The 17,328-nt window shown below is 47.3% G+C and overlaps 1 protein-coding gene across 1 annotated transcript in view; it reads left to right on the top strand.

Moving 5' to 3' along the window:
• Window positions 1-15,105, top strand: part of DUSP10 (dual specificity phosphatase 10) — a 60,939-nt gene extending 45,834 nt beyond the window's left edge. The window contains exons 3-4 of the mRNA XM_088464105.1: window positions 7,082-7,450; window positions 13,876-15,105. Of these exons, the coding sequence (XP_088320231.1) occupies window positions 7,082-7,450; window positions 13,876-14,141 (635 nt within the window). The 3' untranslated portion in view covers window positions 14,142-15,105. The remainder of the gene's footprint in view (window positions 1-7,081; window positions 7,451-13,875) is intronic.
• Window positions 15,106-17,328: the final 2,223 nt, after the last annotated feature.

The raw sequence follows: 17,328 nt of genomic DNA, 5'->3' as shown, positions 1-17,328 counted from the left end.
CCACAGCCTTACCACCGCAAAGGAGGATGTCTTGAAAATTCAAGAGGTCCTCCCCTCATTCAGACCCACCGCACGCTCTGTGCGACCGGCTCTGAATGAGGTCCATTATCTCCATAGTGTTTGTGTGTTCCAGTGCTTGGTACCACATACAGTATCACATGGGCTATATTATGTGTGTGATCATATATCACGTTAGCACTGATCCCTAATTCTACAGTGTTTGCTTATATTAGATACTTTTTTGGCATGTTCACAAGGAAAACACGTGTACTAATGATAGGGGACCGTACGTGTCACCAGATATAGGGAAGTAGGTTTTCTCTTCTGGCAAAAATAAATGCGCTGTTGTCTCTGATTAATGATATTGTTGGAGTTGGGTAATTCTTTCTACCAACATATAATTAATCAGAGGAGGTAACATATATACATACTTGCCCACCCTCCCAATTCATCCGGGAACCTCCCGAAAATCGGGTGCTACTCCCGGCCCCCAGAAAGGCAGGCAAGCCTCCCGGCCCCCGGCGACCCGTCCTCCCCTCTACCCCCTCCCCCCCCCCTGGCAGTTACAGTATAAATCCCGACAGTGGGGGGAAAGGTGACGCGATTCGTGCTGAATCATGTCGTCATCGTGTCCCCGCACCCTGCTTCACAATGCCATTAATATCGGGCATTGTGAAGAGGAGGCGGGACCACGTTGAAGCGATCGTGCTGTCACGCCCCCATGCCCATCCCCCAATGATGTGTCATTTGCCGGGCCACGTCTCCTTTTACAGCAACACGACCCCCGCTGTGAAAGCCCAACAGCTCCCTCCCGGCAAGCATGCATACATACCGTATAATAATCTGTCTTTGTGGGAATGCTGGAGGCTTGAAAAAGAGGGTCACACCTCGAAACGTTGCCCCAAGGCATATTTTGAATACATTTATGGTTTATGACAATCTCCGAGTACCGTCTTGATACATGCTGGAACGTATATATATATATGTCCGTATGTGCGTGCATATGTCTGTGTGTATACATATATCTGTGTGTGCTCTATATATATATATATATATATATATTATTGCAAAGCGAGTAATGTTCTCTCCCTGTGGTGTCATGAAACTTCCCAGTTGGGACTGCGGACATTGGCCCTCATTCAGAGCCGCTCGTTAGCGGCAGTACGCTCGTTCCGAGCGATGTTTGCACATCTGCGCATGCGTACGCATTTTAGTACGCATGCGCGAACCAGTCAGTGCGGCCGAAAATCCTTTGTACGCTATATAGCGAGTGCCTGCTATTTTGAGTGACAGAATGAGGCGTATGTGGGTGGTAACAGGGGAAGGTGCTTGAAAATGGGGAGTGGAGATCCGAACGCAGGCGTGCTTAAAGGTCAAAACGGGCGTTTTATGGGTGTGTATATTTAAAACAGCAGCGTCATTGACCACGTTACTGGGTTATTTTATAGCCAGAACTGCACGCAAATTTGTGGTAGCAAACACCAACCACAAGAATAGCGAGCAGTTCATACGCTGGTCGATGTACTCGATTAATCTAATAAATAGCGGACATGACGTAGGATGCGTGCGGCCAGGGGGCGTTTTTAACAAATAAACGAGCGTATGTTTTGCTCGTTCGTTCAGACTTAGAGGTGTGAACACACTGCAATGTGCGTACGGATCATTTAAATAGCCACCCCTTGATTTTAAACGAACGACCGCAAATAGCGTGCGGCTCTGAATGAGGGCCATTGAGTGCTATCATTCTAGTTCCTTATTTCTGTTGGGTAAATAAAATCCCCACCACCTGTTACCATTACATCATCTGTTCCGGAGAATTGGGCTGCACCACACGCCTTGCACAGAGCCCTCCTGTTGTGTTGTGTGCACTCAGAGGGCTGAGGTCATTGTGTGCACTCGTATGGTTGCCATAGTGTCCTGGCAGGTGGAGAGCCTGAGGCTGATGTCATCCTGAAAACGAAATAAGGGAAGGTGCAGGCACATGAGGGAATTTGCTTTTGAGCTGTGTCCTAACGCACGCCGATTTCTCTATGTACGACAAGGACACAGACGACTCATCATGAAGAGGACTTAGAATTAGGTTTGAGAGCTGTAGGGAGCACTATGGGGCTGCACAGAAATGCGCGGGTGTAAGGAGCTTCTGGTGGTCCCCACCCAGTCGAGGATGGCCGCATCTTATGACATCATTGCGTCAACAGCGGCTGGCTATCTTTCTTTTCCGTCTAAGATCCATGGTGCGGGCACTCCTTGGCGCTGCCTCCCAGAGACAGCCGATGCTGGTTTATTTATTAATTATTATTATTATTATTATTAATTTTACTCGGACTTAGGTCTTTTCAGTAACCTCAGACACCAGTTACCCCGGAGGGGCCCATTTATCATTGTATATTTGCGGCTTAATCCCCCAAAAACATTCATTTATAAAGGAGGGACTGCAGGAGATATCACCGATCCCTGCTGTGATCCCTCCATTCCCGCCGGCTGCCGCCTCCCCCATAGGTTACTATGCTGACAAATGTACCATGCGGTGCATTCCGGAGATTGCGTTAGCCGCTGTAGCCTACGGGCTACACATGGCATAATTAGCCGGCAGAGGGTACCCCCGGAATGGCGGCAGCACATGTGCAGTGAGCAGTCGCCCTGACAGCACTCCGGGCACATCGCATGGACGGGATCCTTTCGGAGCTCCTGTCCCTGGGCGGGATGTACTAAAGAAAAAATACGGTAAAAACCCAGTTTTCGGGGGTTTTTACCGCATTTTCATATGTACTAATCCCCGCCCACCCTTTTTTTCGGCGCGGAGGGTAACGCCAGAAAAAGCTGGCGTTACCCTATAGAAGCCTATGGGCTTCTTACCGGACCCCGCACACGACGCTTCGCCGCCGCCCCGCCGCTGCCCAGCGCTGGCCCTCGGTCGCTCTCCATGGTCGCCGACCCGCGCTCCTCCTGGGTCCTCCATCTCCTCCTCCTCCTAATCTTCTTCCGGGTGCAGGGAAGAGGAGGAGGAGCCCGCGGCTTCCTGCACATGTGACCAGCAGGAAGCTCCCGGGGCTCGGAGGGGGCGGGGTCCAACGGAGACCCCATCACCCGGCATCGGCTGCTTCGCAAAGGGCAGCTCTTATCGTCAGTGGGGGAACATCGACCCGCTTGCGAGCGGGTCTGAATGACTGACGCTCACGAGCGGGTCTGAATGACCCCCAGTGTGCGCTGAACCACAGTAGCCAATCAGAAATTGGCTTTTTTTTTGTCTAGTGCAAGTTAAACAGAGAAAGACAGTATCTGATTAGTTGCAAATGTTGCACCTTACTGCTGTGTAAGTAAGTGATCCCATCTAGCTAATGAAAAAAATAATAATATTTTTTCCTTTGACAGAAGTAATACGTTTTTTGTATAAGTGCAGCACAGTGGTTAGCATTGCTACGTAGCAGCACTTGTCTTGTGTTCAACTCCAAATACCGTCCCATCTATGTGCAGTTTCTATGTTCTCAATGTGTTTGCATTTAGCTTTAAATATTTTAGTCTAAATACTTCAGTTTCATCCCACCCACCATAAATATACCGATATGGTCATTGGCTCCTGACGGTAGGGACTGGGCGCGTCACCATCGGCAATCACGCAAAGGGCTATGAGTCCTATTAGGAGAAAGTTGCTGTATAAGCAAAGATTTATTATTAATTATGTAGAAATGTTTTTATTTCATTCAGTTAATAAAACAGGTTTCTGCATTATTCATTGGTCTGGATTCCAAGATCAAACAATGGTTTTCCCGTTCAGAAAGGACATATTGGGGGCATGTATCATTGTAATTGCTTTCAGCAGCTCTTCCTCATATTTATAGGACGACGCCCTAATTTCTAACTGTAAACCGAGGTCGTTCTTCCGTCACGTCGGGGCGTTTGCGTGTCTGACGGGCACAGATTCAGGTCCTGAACATCTGTCTCTATGTACCATGGATACAATTACTGTGCATCGCTTCCTCGCTGCCTTTTACAATGTCATTTCCATTCTAGCTGTTGACCTTTTGATATTGTCATTTACATGTCACTTTCACATCTGCAAAATCACAACAGACAATAAGGAAACCCGTCCTGGTCAATTTCTTATTTTCTTTGTTTATTGTAACAAACAGCGGCCCTGACTCAGAACGGATCGCAGTTACAAGTGTTATTAGTACGGAACACAGCGATGAAAATATGCTAATGCTTTCCGATGCTCAGCCGGCGTAAAGACGCCCGCTACGGCTTTCTCACATCCGTGCAATCTCACTCTTCTGCGCAAACATTGGTGCCATCGATGCACATCCACCACTCACGCGGCATTTACAGCAGGTCGGACCTGGCGCAGACACGGTCTCCTCGGACGCAGAGGGCTCTCATGCTGCATGCGCAATCACAGTGGCTCATTTATATACGCCCAAGCAACGGCGTTCAAACGGACAGGCACGCCTGCGTTTTTCCGACCACTCCCCCTGTCACCACCGCCAAACGCAGACAGCATGACACTCACCCTGCAATGCGTTCCTCTGTGCAGCCGTAGTCGCAGTGTGATCGCAGCGCACATGTAGTGCAGCTTATACGCATGCCGTGTTTGTTACTTATACGCTTGCGCGGTAGCAAACAATCGCTCGATCTGCCTCTGTAGTTGCACTTGCGATACGTACTGAATCAGTCCCAGTATGTACAAAACTTGAACAGTATACATACCTCCCAACGGGTGTACGATTTGGCCCCCCTCACTGCCCCCCCCTCCCCCCGCGGGTGTTCGGCTGCCACTACCCACTGCGGGTGTCCGACCCCCCACAGGTGTCCGTTTCCCCTCCCGCGGGTGTCCGACCCCCTCCTTCCCCCACGCGGGTGTCCGACCTCTCTCTTATCCTTAGCCTGCCTCACCTGTCTGCTTTCAGTGAGCCGGGGCTCTGCAGTGCAGGCACAGCAGGGAGGTATCTGAATAGATCCCTGTGCTGTGTGGCTGCCGTGTTAATCTTCACAGGCTGCTATGTAAACAACAGCCTGTGAAGGTTATCGGAGGCTGAACGCCACCTGAAAGTGGCGTTCAGTACCATCATCATGTTCCGAAAAAAATGCTTTTTTTCACAAAAGTATGTGAAAATGTTAATTAAGTGATGGTGAATAGGCCCCTCAGCCTGGCCGACGAACGGGTCCAGGCAGTTTGTGTCCGCCGAGCAGGCCCTGGGTCCAGCATGCCTCCAGAACGGGGGTTGTGGTCCCCGCTCCCTCTCTGCCCCCAAATGCCAGGGGTCTCTGAGCGAACGGGTCCTGCGCCTGCGCAGAGCCTCAAACATGGAAGATGTAAGCTAACCATTGGGATAGTGTACGTCTCTGAATCAGGCCCACTATGCCATACGATGTATCGTTCCAAATGCGGATCGGAATGATACATTGTGAGGATCATATAATGTGTGCCGCATTGCTGCACAGCAGAGGGGACGATGCAATGAACAACGCCATGTGACTAAAAGCACCGCCGTACATCTCACCGTGCAGTGTGTACGTACAGCGCCATGTATCAGTACATTGCGTCGTAACTTTAGCTGGGTACACAATCGTATAGTATGTACTCAGCTTAACTCCTAACATCGCACATCTTCGTTCAAGCAACGCACATTAGGGATGACCCAGAGCTGCCATAAATGCGCCAAAATAGCAGGCTTTCATTAACAAATCTGCATATGCAAATTGCCAACACTCTTAAGAGTATCACATACACCTGATTAACGCCAGACACAGACACTTACATCTGAATTGCAACCGTGTATATAACCGTTTCTTTGTTTGCAACAAACACTTCCACTATTCAGCATCACTAAAACTGATCAAACCTCTATAATACAGCAAAAAGAAAGAAAAGCACACGCACACTAACGTCTCAGATATTCTGAGCGATGACGAAAGCACCAAACATCCGTCTGCCAGCGATTCGCTAGTGTACCGCCATCAGTATCCGCCATTTTCACCTGCCGCTGACCACCTGCGGCTAATACGGCTTTCTCAGCAAATAGGTGCAGCACATCACCCTGTAGCACCTGTGGTCTGAGCGGTGGAACTGACAATCCGTTGCAGTCCTCCGCTATTCAGCCATGCCTGTCTACTCTGTTCTACACTTATCTCTGCTCAGAGCACAAATGCTATAAACTCACTCATGTAAAATTAATTGTTTTAATTATTTATTATCACCAGCACCTGTCATTCGGTGTAAACGTCTCCTGATCACGGCTTCATGTACGGTACAATGTACAATGATTCAGCATCAAGCCATGTGGTGATGCACGGTACTACAAGGGAAACTTATCAGTGGTGTCTAACATTAACGCTATGCATGTGTATATATATTGTACCACCTGGTCTACGACAGAGGTGCCAGATGTACAACGTTACAAGGCAAAAAGGTTTCCGGAGTGCCACCAGCATTATAACATACACAAACCTTTACAAAATATTAGGTAGCACTACAAATATTATTGAGTGGCTTCCCTGTCCTTCCTTTTGTGAAGCTAGATTGCTCAGGTTAGGTTAGGTGAGGGGACTTGTGGTCTGTAGAGGAAGACATGCTTCAGAATTTTGGACCGTGAGCAGGTCTAACTGTGGCTGCGTTCACTCACCAGGGGCCTGCCTTGCTGGGTGTGCACGGTACACTTTGGTTCTCCTGTTTGGAGAGGGTCTAGACTCTAGCCCATCTCCTCTGAGTGGGAAGCACTAGTGCCATGGATTGCCTACACCTGCTGTACAAAGTACTGTAACAGCAATATCACCTAGCACGAGAATAGTGTAACACATTATTCACAGAAGTCCCTGCCCCAATGGAGATTATAATTGATCTTCAAATGAATGGATGACCTGGAATAAAAAACTTCAACCCTCTTAATGTAAATAAGAAAAATGTGACCATTTCCCAGGCTTAGTAGCACTGAATGCATCCAGCAGGGGGTGCACTAGTGGTATCGGGCAAATGACAGAAGGTTAGGCAAAGGTGGTGTATACACAGTATGAGAGTTCTCCTATAAGGTGTATTTGACTGATAATAAATTGTACAGATTAATCTGATTGTCACTTTCCCTCCCAGGTGGGCTCAGCAGCTTCAAACAGAACCATGAGAACCTGTGCGACAATTCCCTCCAGCTCCAAGACTGCCCAGACGGAGGCGGGGCCTCAGCGGTGACCATTACACTACCTCAGTCCGTCCCCAGCACTCCGGACATCGAGAACGCAGAACTCACCCCCATCCTACCCTTCCTTTTCCTGGGAAACGAACATGACGCCCAGGACTTGGAAAAAATGCAAAGAATGAACATAGGATATATTGTCAACGTAACCACCCACCTCCCTCTCTACCACTACGAGAAGGGGGTCTTTAACTACAAACGTCTACCAGCAACAGACAGCAACAAGCAGAATCTCAGGCAGTACTTCGAAGAGGCGTTTGAGTTTATAGGTAAGTCTCTGTCTTGACCGTGGTTCTGATACTAAGGAAAAGGGAACATTTCTGGTCTGGCGAATGCAACTTTGGATTACAAAAATATTTTGTTAAAAAACGCTGTAGGAGCGGGTATATCTAGGAATCAAAGTGCCCCTGGCGATGTAATGGACTGGCGCCCCCCTACCCCCACCTATGCAGTGCCCCCAGTAGTAATCCCCCCTATGCCGCATTTCCCCCAGTAGTAGCCCCCCCTATACAGTGCCCCCAGTAGTAGACCCCAGTATTAGTCCCCACTATACAGTGCCCCCAGTAGTGGCCACCCCTATACAGTGCCCCCAGTAGTGGCCACCCCCCCTAAATTGCCCCCAGTAGTGGCCACCCCTATACAGTGCTCCCAGTAGTGGCCACCCCTCCATAAATTGCCCCCAGTAGTGGCCATCCCTATACAGTGCCCCCAGTAGCGGGCACCCCCCCATAAAGTGCCCCCAGTAGCGGCCACCCCCTTTTTCAGTGCTCTCCCCCCTGTAGTGCCAGGCTTACACACACACAAAGAACAAAAAAAAATTCAACTTACCTGGTCCCCGCTCCTGACGCGACTGCCGCTGTCCGCTATGAGTCCCGGCCCGCTCTCTTCTCCTGCATGGGAGAGACGGCATGACGTATGACGTCTCTCCCATCACATGCTGCGGGGGCCCATCACATGCAGCACACGGAGCTCATTAGTGACCTCCAGCCGGCTCCCTCAGCGGACGACGCAGCAGCAAATCAGAGTCTGTCTGACTCTCATTGGCTGGCTGCTATTACAAACACACAGCCGCCGCTGGCAGCTGTGTATTTGTAAACGGTGTAGGGCAGACCGCTCTCACTGCGGTCTGCCCTACACTTGTGGGGCCGTGGGACTTGTCCACTCCTTGGCTGCTGGTGGCACTGCCGGATGGCGCCCCCCCTTTGGTCGGCGCCCCTGGCGAGTGCCATCCTGGCCAATGGGTAGATACTCCCCCAGAGGAGCGCTGAGGGGCTGATTCTTAATCGGACAGACCTTATTAGAGTGAGGAAACATCAGGACTATCTATATCTACACAAGGCTATTTTGTGTGGTTGAAGATTTTTCTGTTTATAGCAAAAGTATGCCTAGAACTGCGCTTATCTGAATAATGCAACTGGAATGGCCAAAATGCATCTGATTAAAAGTGTAGGATGACATCCAATCTCCGCCACCTCGCAGCATATGTAAAAATCAAGTTAACCTTGAACTATGTAATCATGGAACATGTTAAGACTGAGCCAATTAACATAATTGGTCAGGGCTTATTTACTAAACAATATATTTTTTGGACAATTAGACAAACTGGAACCCTTATAAATACCAACTGTGCCAATCTCGTCTGGACAGTCCTGTCATCCCAATAGAAATGGCTGCCTGTGTGTTTATATATAATCAGGGTCCACACGTAGCTTTTCTGTTATAAATAATGAAAAGTGCTGCTTTACTGTCAGAAACTCTCTCGCCTCGGAGCTCACTACAAAAGGGCCGGCTATCGATGTTGATCGACAGCTCGGCCTGTTTTGTAGGCGGGGCGGGGGGGTGGCTACACAAATGGAGGCGTTATCAAGCGAACGCCTGCCGTTTTCTGGGCGGCCACACTGACATCAGCAGTGATGTCAGTGGGGAGCTTCCTGCTCGATCAGAGCAGGAATCTCACTGGTGCTTGCGGCTGCCGAGACCCAACCTTAGGGTTTCGTCGCAAGCCCCGATGGTTGCGATGGTATGGTAACCCACAGCTTAGCTAGCAACCAGGAGGCCGCACTAAAAATAAGAAGTGGTCGCCCTCATTCAGAGAGAGCAATCGCTTCTTGCAACCGCCTCTGAATGAGGGCCTTAGTCCTTTAGTCCTGTCTCTCACAGGTAACAATACTGGCCTCCTGGCCTTCACACAAAGTCTTTCTTGTGGTCCTCCCTGCCTCCTGCAGGTCTGGACTCAGGCCCACTTGCCCCAATGGCTTGGTTTGGCCACTCTGGGCTCTCTGGCTGCCACAGTCCCACTTAGACTGTCTCCAGCGGCAGCCTGACTGGTCTGCCTCCTCATCCACCCACACCTGGGCTCTCTCCACATGGAAAAACTTATGGATTATTTGTTTTATTTATATATGTATGTGTGCAGTTCTTGAGCTGTGCGTTGCCCTTGGCAGTGGTGACGCGCATTGAGGGCGACTCCCCTATCCTGGGACTGATGCGTCTGTGATACGCGTTGGTGTGAGGGACGGGGGGCGTGACGTCATCACGGCACGACCCAGCGTCAGACGCCGGGCGGCTCGGACTGGACATGGTGATCTGTAGGTATAAAGGTATGTTATTTGTATGTACACTTTTCTTACCTTGATAAAGGAGCTCCGAAACGTCGGTGATATATTCACACCCTGTATTGAGTGATTATTGGAACAGAGTGATGCCTTATTGCGCTTTGTATTCTGGGAGAACAGCTGTTGGTCCTAATTGGAGGGCACCTGTACTATTGAATACATGTAATGGAGTGCCACCCTTACGGATATATATATATATACAGTCAGGTGCATAAATATTGGGACATTGACAGAATTTTCATATTTTGGCCTCTATTCACCACCACAATGGCTTTGAAATTAAACAAACAAGATGTGCTTTAGCTGCAGACTTTCAGATTTAATTTGAGGGTAATTACATCCAAATCAGGAGAACGGTGTAGGAATTACAACGGTTTCTATATGTGCCTCCCACTTTTTACGGGGCCAAAAGTAATGGGACTATCAACTCAAAAGCTATTTCATGGACAGGTGTGGGCTATTCCCTCATTATTTCATTATCAATTAAGCAGGTAAAAGGTCTGCGGTTGATTCTAGGTGTGACATTTGCATTTGGAATCAGTTGCTGTCGACTCTCAATATGATATCCAAAGAGCTGTCACTATCAGTGAAGCAAGCCATCATTAGGCTGAAAAATCAAAACAAACCCATCAGAGAGATAGCAAAAACATTAGGTGTGGCCAAATCAACTGTTTGGAACATTCTTAAAAAGAAAGAACGCACCGGAGAGCTCAGCAACACCAAAATACCCGGAAGACCATGGAAACAACTGTGGTGGATGACAGAAGAATTATTTCCCTGGTGAAGAAAAACCCCTTCACAACTGTTGGCCAAATCAAGAACACTCTCCAGGAGGTAGGTGTATATGTGTCAAAGTCAACAATCAAGAGAAGACTTCACAAGAGTGAATATAGAGGGTTCACCACAAGATGTAAACCATTGGTGAGCCTCAAAAACAGGAAGACCAGATTAGAGTTTGCCAAACAACATCTAAAAAAGCCATTACAGTTCTGAAACAACATCCTATGGACAGATGAGACAAATATCAACTTGTACCAGAGTGATGGGAAGAGAAGAGTACGGAGAAGGAAAGGAACTGCTCATGAGCCAAAACATACCACCTCATCAGTGATGCATGGTGGTGGTAGTGTCATGGCGTGGACATGTATGGCTGCCAATGGAACTGGTTCCCTTGTATTTATTGATGATGTGACTGCTGACAAAAGCAGCAGAATGAATTCTGAAGTGTTTTGGGCAATATTATATGCTCATATTCAGTCAAATGCTTCAGAACTCATTGGACGGCGCTTCACAGTGCAGATGGACAATGACCCGAAGCATACTGCAAAAGCAACCAAAGAGTTTTTTAAGGCTAAAAAGTGGAATGTTATGCAATGGCCAAGTCAATCCCCTGACCTGAATCCGATTGAGCATGCATTTCACTTGATGAAGACAAAACTGAAGGGAAAATGCCCCAAGGACAAGCAGGAACTGAAGACATTTGCAGTAGAGGCCTGGCAGAGCATCACCAGGGATGAAACCCAGCGTCTGGTGATGTCTATGCGTTCCAGACTTCAGGCTGTAATTGCCTGCATAGGATTTGCACAAAGTATTAAAAAGTGAAAGTTAGATTTAGGATTGTTTAGTTTGTCCCATTACTTTTGGCCCCTTAAAAAGTGGGAGGCACATATAGAAACCGTTGTAATTCCTACACCGTTCACCTGATTTGGATGTAATTACCCTCAAATTAAATCTGAAAGTCTGCAGGTAAAGCACATCTTGTTTGTTTAATTTCAAAGCCATTGTGGTGGTGAATAGAGGCCAAAATATGAAAATTCTATCAATGTCCCAATATTTATGCACCTGACTGTATATATATATATATATATATATATATATATGAATCAAGGTGAGTAGTCCAGTTGAACTTAACCAGGTTGTGTAGTTTGTTGATTACAAGCGTATTCACTGTTACACTGGTTTGTTCAGGGGCATGAAGCAGAGCTTGTATCGGAGCAGGGTTAGGCAGCTCTCCAGCCGGTGAATGTGCCAGGGATTACGGTCTTGGTGAAGGCACTGGGACAGCGGTCACATGCGGGTAGGAGTTAAGGGGAGGACAACAGGCCTCCACTGGATCACTCATACACAGTAAACAAGATGGAGCTATGCATGCGTAGTGATAGCACCAGTGGCCAGCTTGGTAAAGTAACAAAATTGCCTGATGGGTATCCATGGTTACCCAATAGAAGCCTATGCATACCGCCCAACATGACCCTCTCCAGGAGGGACACAATGCTCCGGTCCTGGACTTCCCTGGTAAGAGGTGGGGCTGCAGCGCAGTTCAAAATTCAAATAGGGGAGTCACACCAACTGTCATCTCACACACTGCCCAACATCACTGGCTGGGACTCACTGGCAGTTGGTGTGACTCCCCTATTTGAATTTTGGACTGTGCTGCAGCCCCACCCCTGGAGCCTCCACCAATCATATATTACCAGGGAAGTCCAGGACCAGAGTATTGTGTCCCTCCTGGAGAGGGTCATGTTGGGAGGTATGCTATGGGCTTTATTATTATTATTACATTTTATTTATAGGGCGCCACAAGTGGTCCGCAGCGCCGTACATACAGTACAGGGTACACAGAACATTACATTACAATACAGTAACCAAAATATAAACAGAGCACAAGTAACAATAAGCAACAAAATTCTCCATACACAATACGGCTGGGAAGGTGAAGGCTGTCATAGAAGTGCTAGAGAAGAAGGTTGTGAGACAGTGGGGAGGAGGACCCTGCTCCTAGGAGCTTACAATCTAGGGGAGAGGGCAGAGAGATAAGAAGAGGGGCTTCTTATCGGGATGCTCCAGGCTGGGAGAGATCCGATAGGATCTCTCCCATGAGCCCCTGCGGCCGGCGTCCTTCTGCGCATGCACAAAAGGACGCCAGAGGGACTTCTGGGTGTTAAAACCTTCAGTCCCTCTGCCCGGCAGCATCACAAAGGACAGCTCTTATCGGGAGAGCTGTCCTTTGCGAAATTCTTGGTACATACCGCGGAAATGAACCGTAGTATGTACTCGAAGTCAGGGGGGATGTACCATATCTCGGATGCGATGCTTAGTACATCCCGCCCTATAATTTTAATGTTAGTATCCCTTTAAGTAAGTTGCAGTGGTGTATCCCTGTTGATGCGGTGCCTCAGTGATGGATACTATCATTAATGTATTTTTTTTTTACAAAATGGCTGCCCCAGATTTGTGTACATGATGCAGCTCAGCGATGTAACGATGTGTGTGTGTGTGTGTGGGGCGGGTCGGCTTGAGTGCTCATAGCCTGCGATGAGGATAGCAATTCCTGAGTAAGGTCAGAGCCTGTGTAAGTGTGAGTGAGGATGTGATGGTACTCCATGTTACTGATGGTTTCGCAGCTTGCTAAGGATTATGGATGTGTGTAAGGTAAGGGGGGCGTCCTTATTTAGTGCTGCAACAGCATAGCGATCGCAATGGGTTAGCACACTATTGCAGTGAGACTGCGTGCGTAATCGCTATTGCAATCACAGTTGCAATCCTTAGTGAATCAGACCCTTTGTACCTGGTGAAAGGGGTCTTGTGAAGGATATGCAACGTTGTTTGTCTGTAATTTATATATTGCAATCTCATTAATATATATTTTACCACAAAATACTGTCCTGCTTTGTGTACATGATGCGCCTACAGGCTGCGTTGTTCACGAATATTGCATCAGACCGTAAAATGGCTGACTCCATTGGGTGTAAATGGTAATGCGCCTCCATAATGACACCATGGGGTCTATTTACTAAGCAGTGTTAGGAGACAGAGAGAAAAGTGATAAGGTGCCAGCCAATCAGCTCCCCACTTCCATCTCACAGGCTGTGTTTGCAAAATGACAGTTGGGAGCTGATTGGCTGGCACCTTATCACCTTTCGCTCTGTCTCCTAACACTGCTTAGTAAGTAGACCCCTATTTGCGCTAGTGCATTGATAGATTGCACTGTCAGGAATAATGGTACAGCAAACAAAATGGCGGCCTCACTGATTCACTTGAATTGTTTAAACTGACTGTGTTTTTGTTTGATTTTCCAGAGGAAGCCCACCAATGTGGGAAAGGCCTTCTCATCCATTGCCAGGCAGGTGTCTCACGCTCTGCCACCATCGTCATCGCCTACCTAATGAAGCACACGCGTATGACTATGACCGACGCCTACAAGTTTGTTAAAGGAAAGCGACCAATTATATCTCCAAACTTAAACTTTATGGGCCAGTTACTGGAGTTTGAGGAGGACTTAAATAACGGGGTAACGCCACGGATTCTAACACCAAAATTAATTGGGGTGGAGACTGTGGTCTAGCAAAACATTTATGAACATTTGAAAATTTATTTTACAAAAACTTCGAATCGACCGGATGAGAATATATTTCAGAGTGAAAGGGTAAACAAATTTCTATTTTTTTCGGATGTCTCTCTAGACGTCTCACTTGGCAAAATATAACAAAAAAACAAAAACAAAGAAGAGTCCAAGGCTAAACATTTTTGGAAAGGAGAAAGAAATCATGATTACCAGTGGTCTGTGCAGGATCATAGACTGAAGAAACCAGTGCTGTCAGGCATCCATCTACTGTATAAACATACGGCCGTAACTCCGGAGACAGTAAATGCAAGAGATTAAAAAAATCTGCCATAATCAAAATGTATTTAAATGGTGAAAAAAAAAAAACCTGTTAATTCTGGGTGTGTTATGTTATATTTTTATATTCGGGCTGATACCGTTTCATCAAGAAGGAACTTGACCATTACTTGCCCTCAGTGGCTTATTGTGCAATAATTTTTGTTTTGAGTGTGAGAATTGTTAGAGCTGATTGAATGTTGCGTGGTGCGCTCCTCACCGGGTCTCAGCGGAGGAATCCATGCTGTGGGCTGGATCAGTATTCTGCTTACCAGGATCACTACGTGCTTCAGACTTCATGGATGTCACTAGTTTCTTGTGAATTGATAGGCTGAATCCAGCTCACAAAATGGCCGCCTCCACTGTGTGTGCGCGTGTGTGTGTGTAGCAGGCACACTTAAGTGGTGAAATGTGTCGGCACTAAGATAAACAAAAGCAATTAAAATTTTCTATATATATAATTTTTTTTTTTTTTTTTCCGTTTTCATTTGAACCTGGTTACGGTGCCATAAACCTTGTTAAATATGTATATCAGAATGTAAAATAAAAAAAGAGGTTTTATTTTAACTATTTTCTGCACAAAATTATAAGGCGTGTTGCTGTTGTCTGTGTAAAATGTCATTTTGACTATAAAACTTGCAAAAACTTATTTTTGACCTCAAGTACGCCTCGTTCATTTCTAAATCTGTATCTCTCATATTATGATAGCTGATGTGTTTAGCTATTCCCTGGTTATATCTTATGTTAGTTAGCCATTTTTAGGAATTTTATTCTTTTTTATGAAATGTATGAAGACTTAAAAAAAAAAAAAAATTGGTTTGAACAGTCAAAAATGTAAGTAGGGGTAAACAGAAACAATTATATGAATTGATGAAGTACAAAAGAATATAGGTAATTAGGCATTTAGAAAACTTAGAGAAAATATGACAGTTCCTGCATCAAACACTGATGGGAGAAGTTCAGCCCATTCTCATTCTCCTCCCTGTGTGATGTCATCCCACTGAGTCGGCATCTGCTCTACCTAACTGAAGCGTTATGCTTTATACGTCTATGCACAGCCTGTGAAGCCGTCACTCACTGATTCCTCCTACATCAATTTTGCACAGAATTGGTCCTGCGGCTGCTGCAATGTCTGCAGCTGTAATTCATGATATGCAGCGCATAGATTCTAGATGCTTTCCCAGAATAAGGTAATGTGCTTGTAACCTAACAATGAAATGAGAACATTATTGTTCTGCCTAGGGTGGGGGGCCTGACCTCTCAATCTGGTGTGTGGTTTATTTTGTCAACATTCATAATGTTGACATGGTCGTAAAATTGATATGTTACTTTCATTATGTTGACATTTAATGAAATGTTGACAAAACATATCTGGTGGTGACTTACCTGATCTGGCGGCTCCAGTGGTGTCTTGTGGGTCCAGCGGTGACATCATAATGACTTATGGCTCATTGTATGATGCTTCTGGTAGTATTGCTAACCCTAAACCCTAGTGCCTAACCTCTCCTCCTGTAACCTAACCCTCCCATTAGTGCCTAACCTCTCCTCCGGAAGCCTAGCTCCTTATCTAGTGCCTAACCTCGCCTACCGTTGCCTAACCCTCCCCCTAGTACGTAACCTCTCCTCCTGTAGCCTAACCCTTCCCCTAGTGCCTAACCTCTCCTCCCATAGCCTACCCCCCCTAGTGCCTAACCTCATCTCCCGTTGCCTAACCCTACCCATAATGCCTAACCTCCCATCCCATAGCCCATCTCTCCACCTAGTACCTAACCGCTCCTCCCATATCCTAACCCTCCCCCTAGTGCCTAACCTCTTCTCCTGTAGCCTAACCCTTCCCCTAGTGCCTAACCTCTCCTCCCATAGCCTAACTACCCTAGTGCCTAACCTCCCCTCCCGTTGCCTAACCCTCCCCCTAGTGCCTAACCTCTACTCCTGTAGCCTAACCCTTCCCCTAGTGCCTAACCTCTCCTCTCATAGCCTAACCCCCCCTAGTGCCTAACCTCATCTCCCGTTGCCTAACCCTACCCCTAATGCCTAACCTCCCCTCCCATAACCCATCTCTCCACCTAGTACCTAACCTCTCCTCCCATATCCTAACCCTCCCTCTAGTGCCTAACCTCTCCTCCCATAGCCTAACCCCCCTAGTGCCTAACCTCCCCTCTCGTTGCCTAACACTACCCCTAATGCCTAACCTCCCCTCCCATAGCCCATCCCTCCACCTAGTACCTAACCCTTCCCCTAGTGCCTAACCTAACCCGAAGCTTAACCCTTCCCCTAGTGCCCAACCCTCACCTACTGTAGCCGAACAGGTGTATTTCTTGTGTCTTTTTGCCTGAAAATGTGTCGTAGTCACAATGTAATGTGACGAGGACGCACCAGGAGACTGCACTGATGAATGTGCTATGTGACACTTGTATATCTGTGTGCGCAGTGCAGATTATAAGCATGCGCAATGGCAAATCGCTCAATCTGCATGAATATCGGCATTGCGGCCATCTCTGAATCAGGCCCTCATACACATATATACAAGTGCCGCAAATCCAATTAATCAGCACAGTCTCCCTGTGCATCACATTGTGACTAAGATGCAATTTCGGGCGAAAAAAACATGACTGGTGCCAGCAGAGTTGCACTGGGCCTGGCACGCCAAAAGGGGCTTTTCGGCGTGACTGCAGCAAAGATGAGCCCACTGCACCCGGCATGTTGTTACCTAGTCCGAGACCAGTACCATACCTCCCAACATTCAGCCATCCTGGGGAGGGACAGTTCTCGACCAGTACAGTCACCGTGCTGTCATCTAGTCTGAGACCAGTACAGTCACCGTGCTGTCACCTAGTCTGAGACCAGTACAGTCACCGTGCTGTCACCTAGT

Source organism: Taudactylus pleione, unplaced genomic scaffold, assembly GCF_031769625.1.
Source record: "Taudactylus pleione unplaced genomic scaffold, aTauple2 ptg001579l, whole genome shotgun sequence".
Classification (NCBI taxonomy): Eukaryota; Metazoa; Chordata; class Amphibia; order Anura; family Myobatrachidae; genus Taudactylus; species Taudactylus pleione.
The sequence above is the reverse complement of the archived record's forward strand: the minus strand, read 5'-3'. Positions and strand labels throughout refer to the sequence as shown.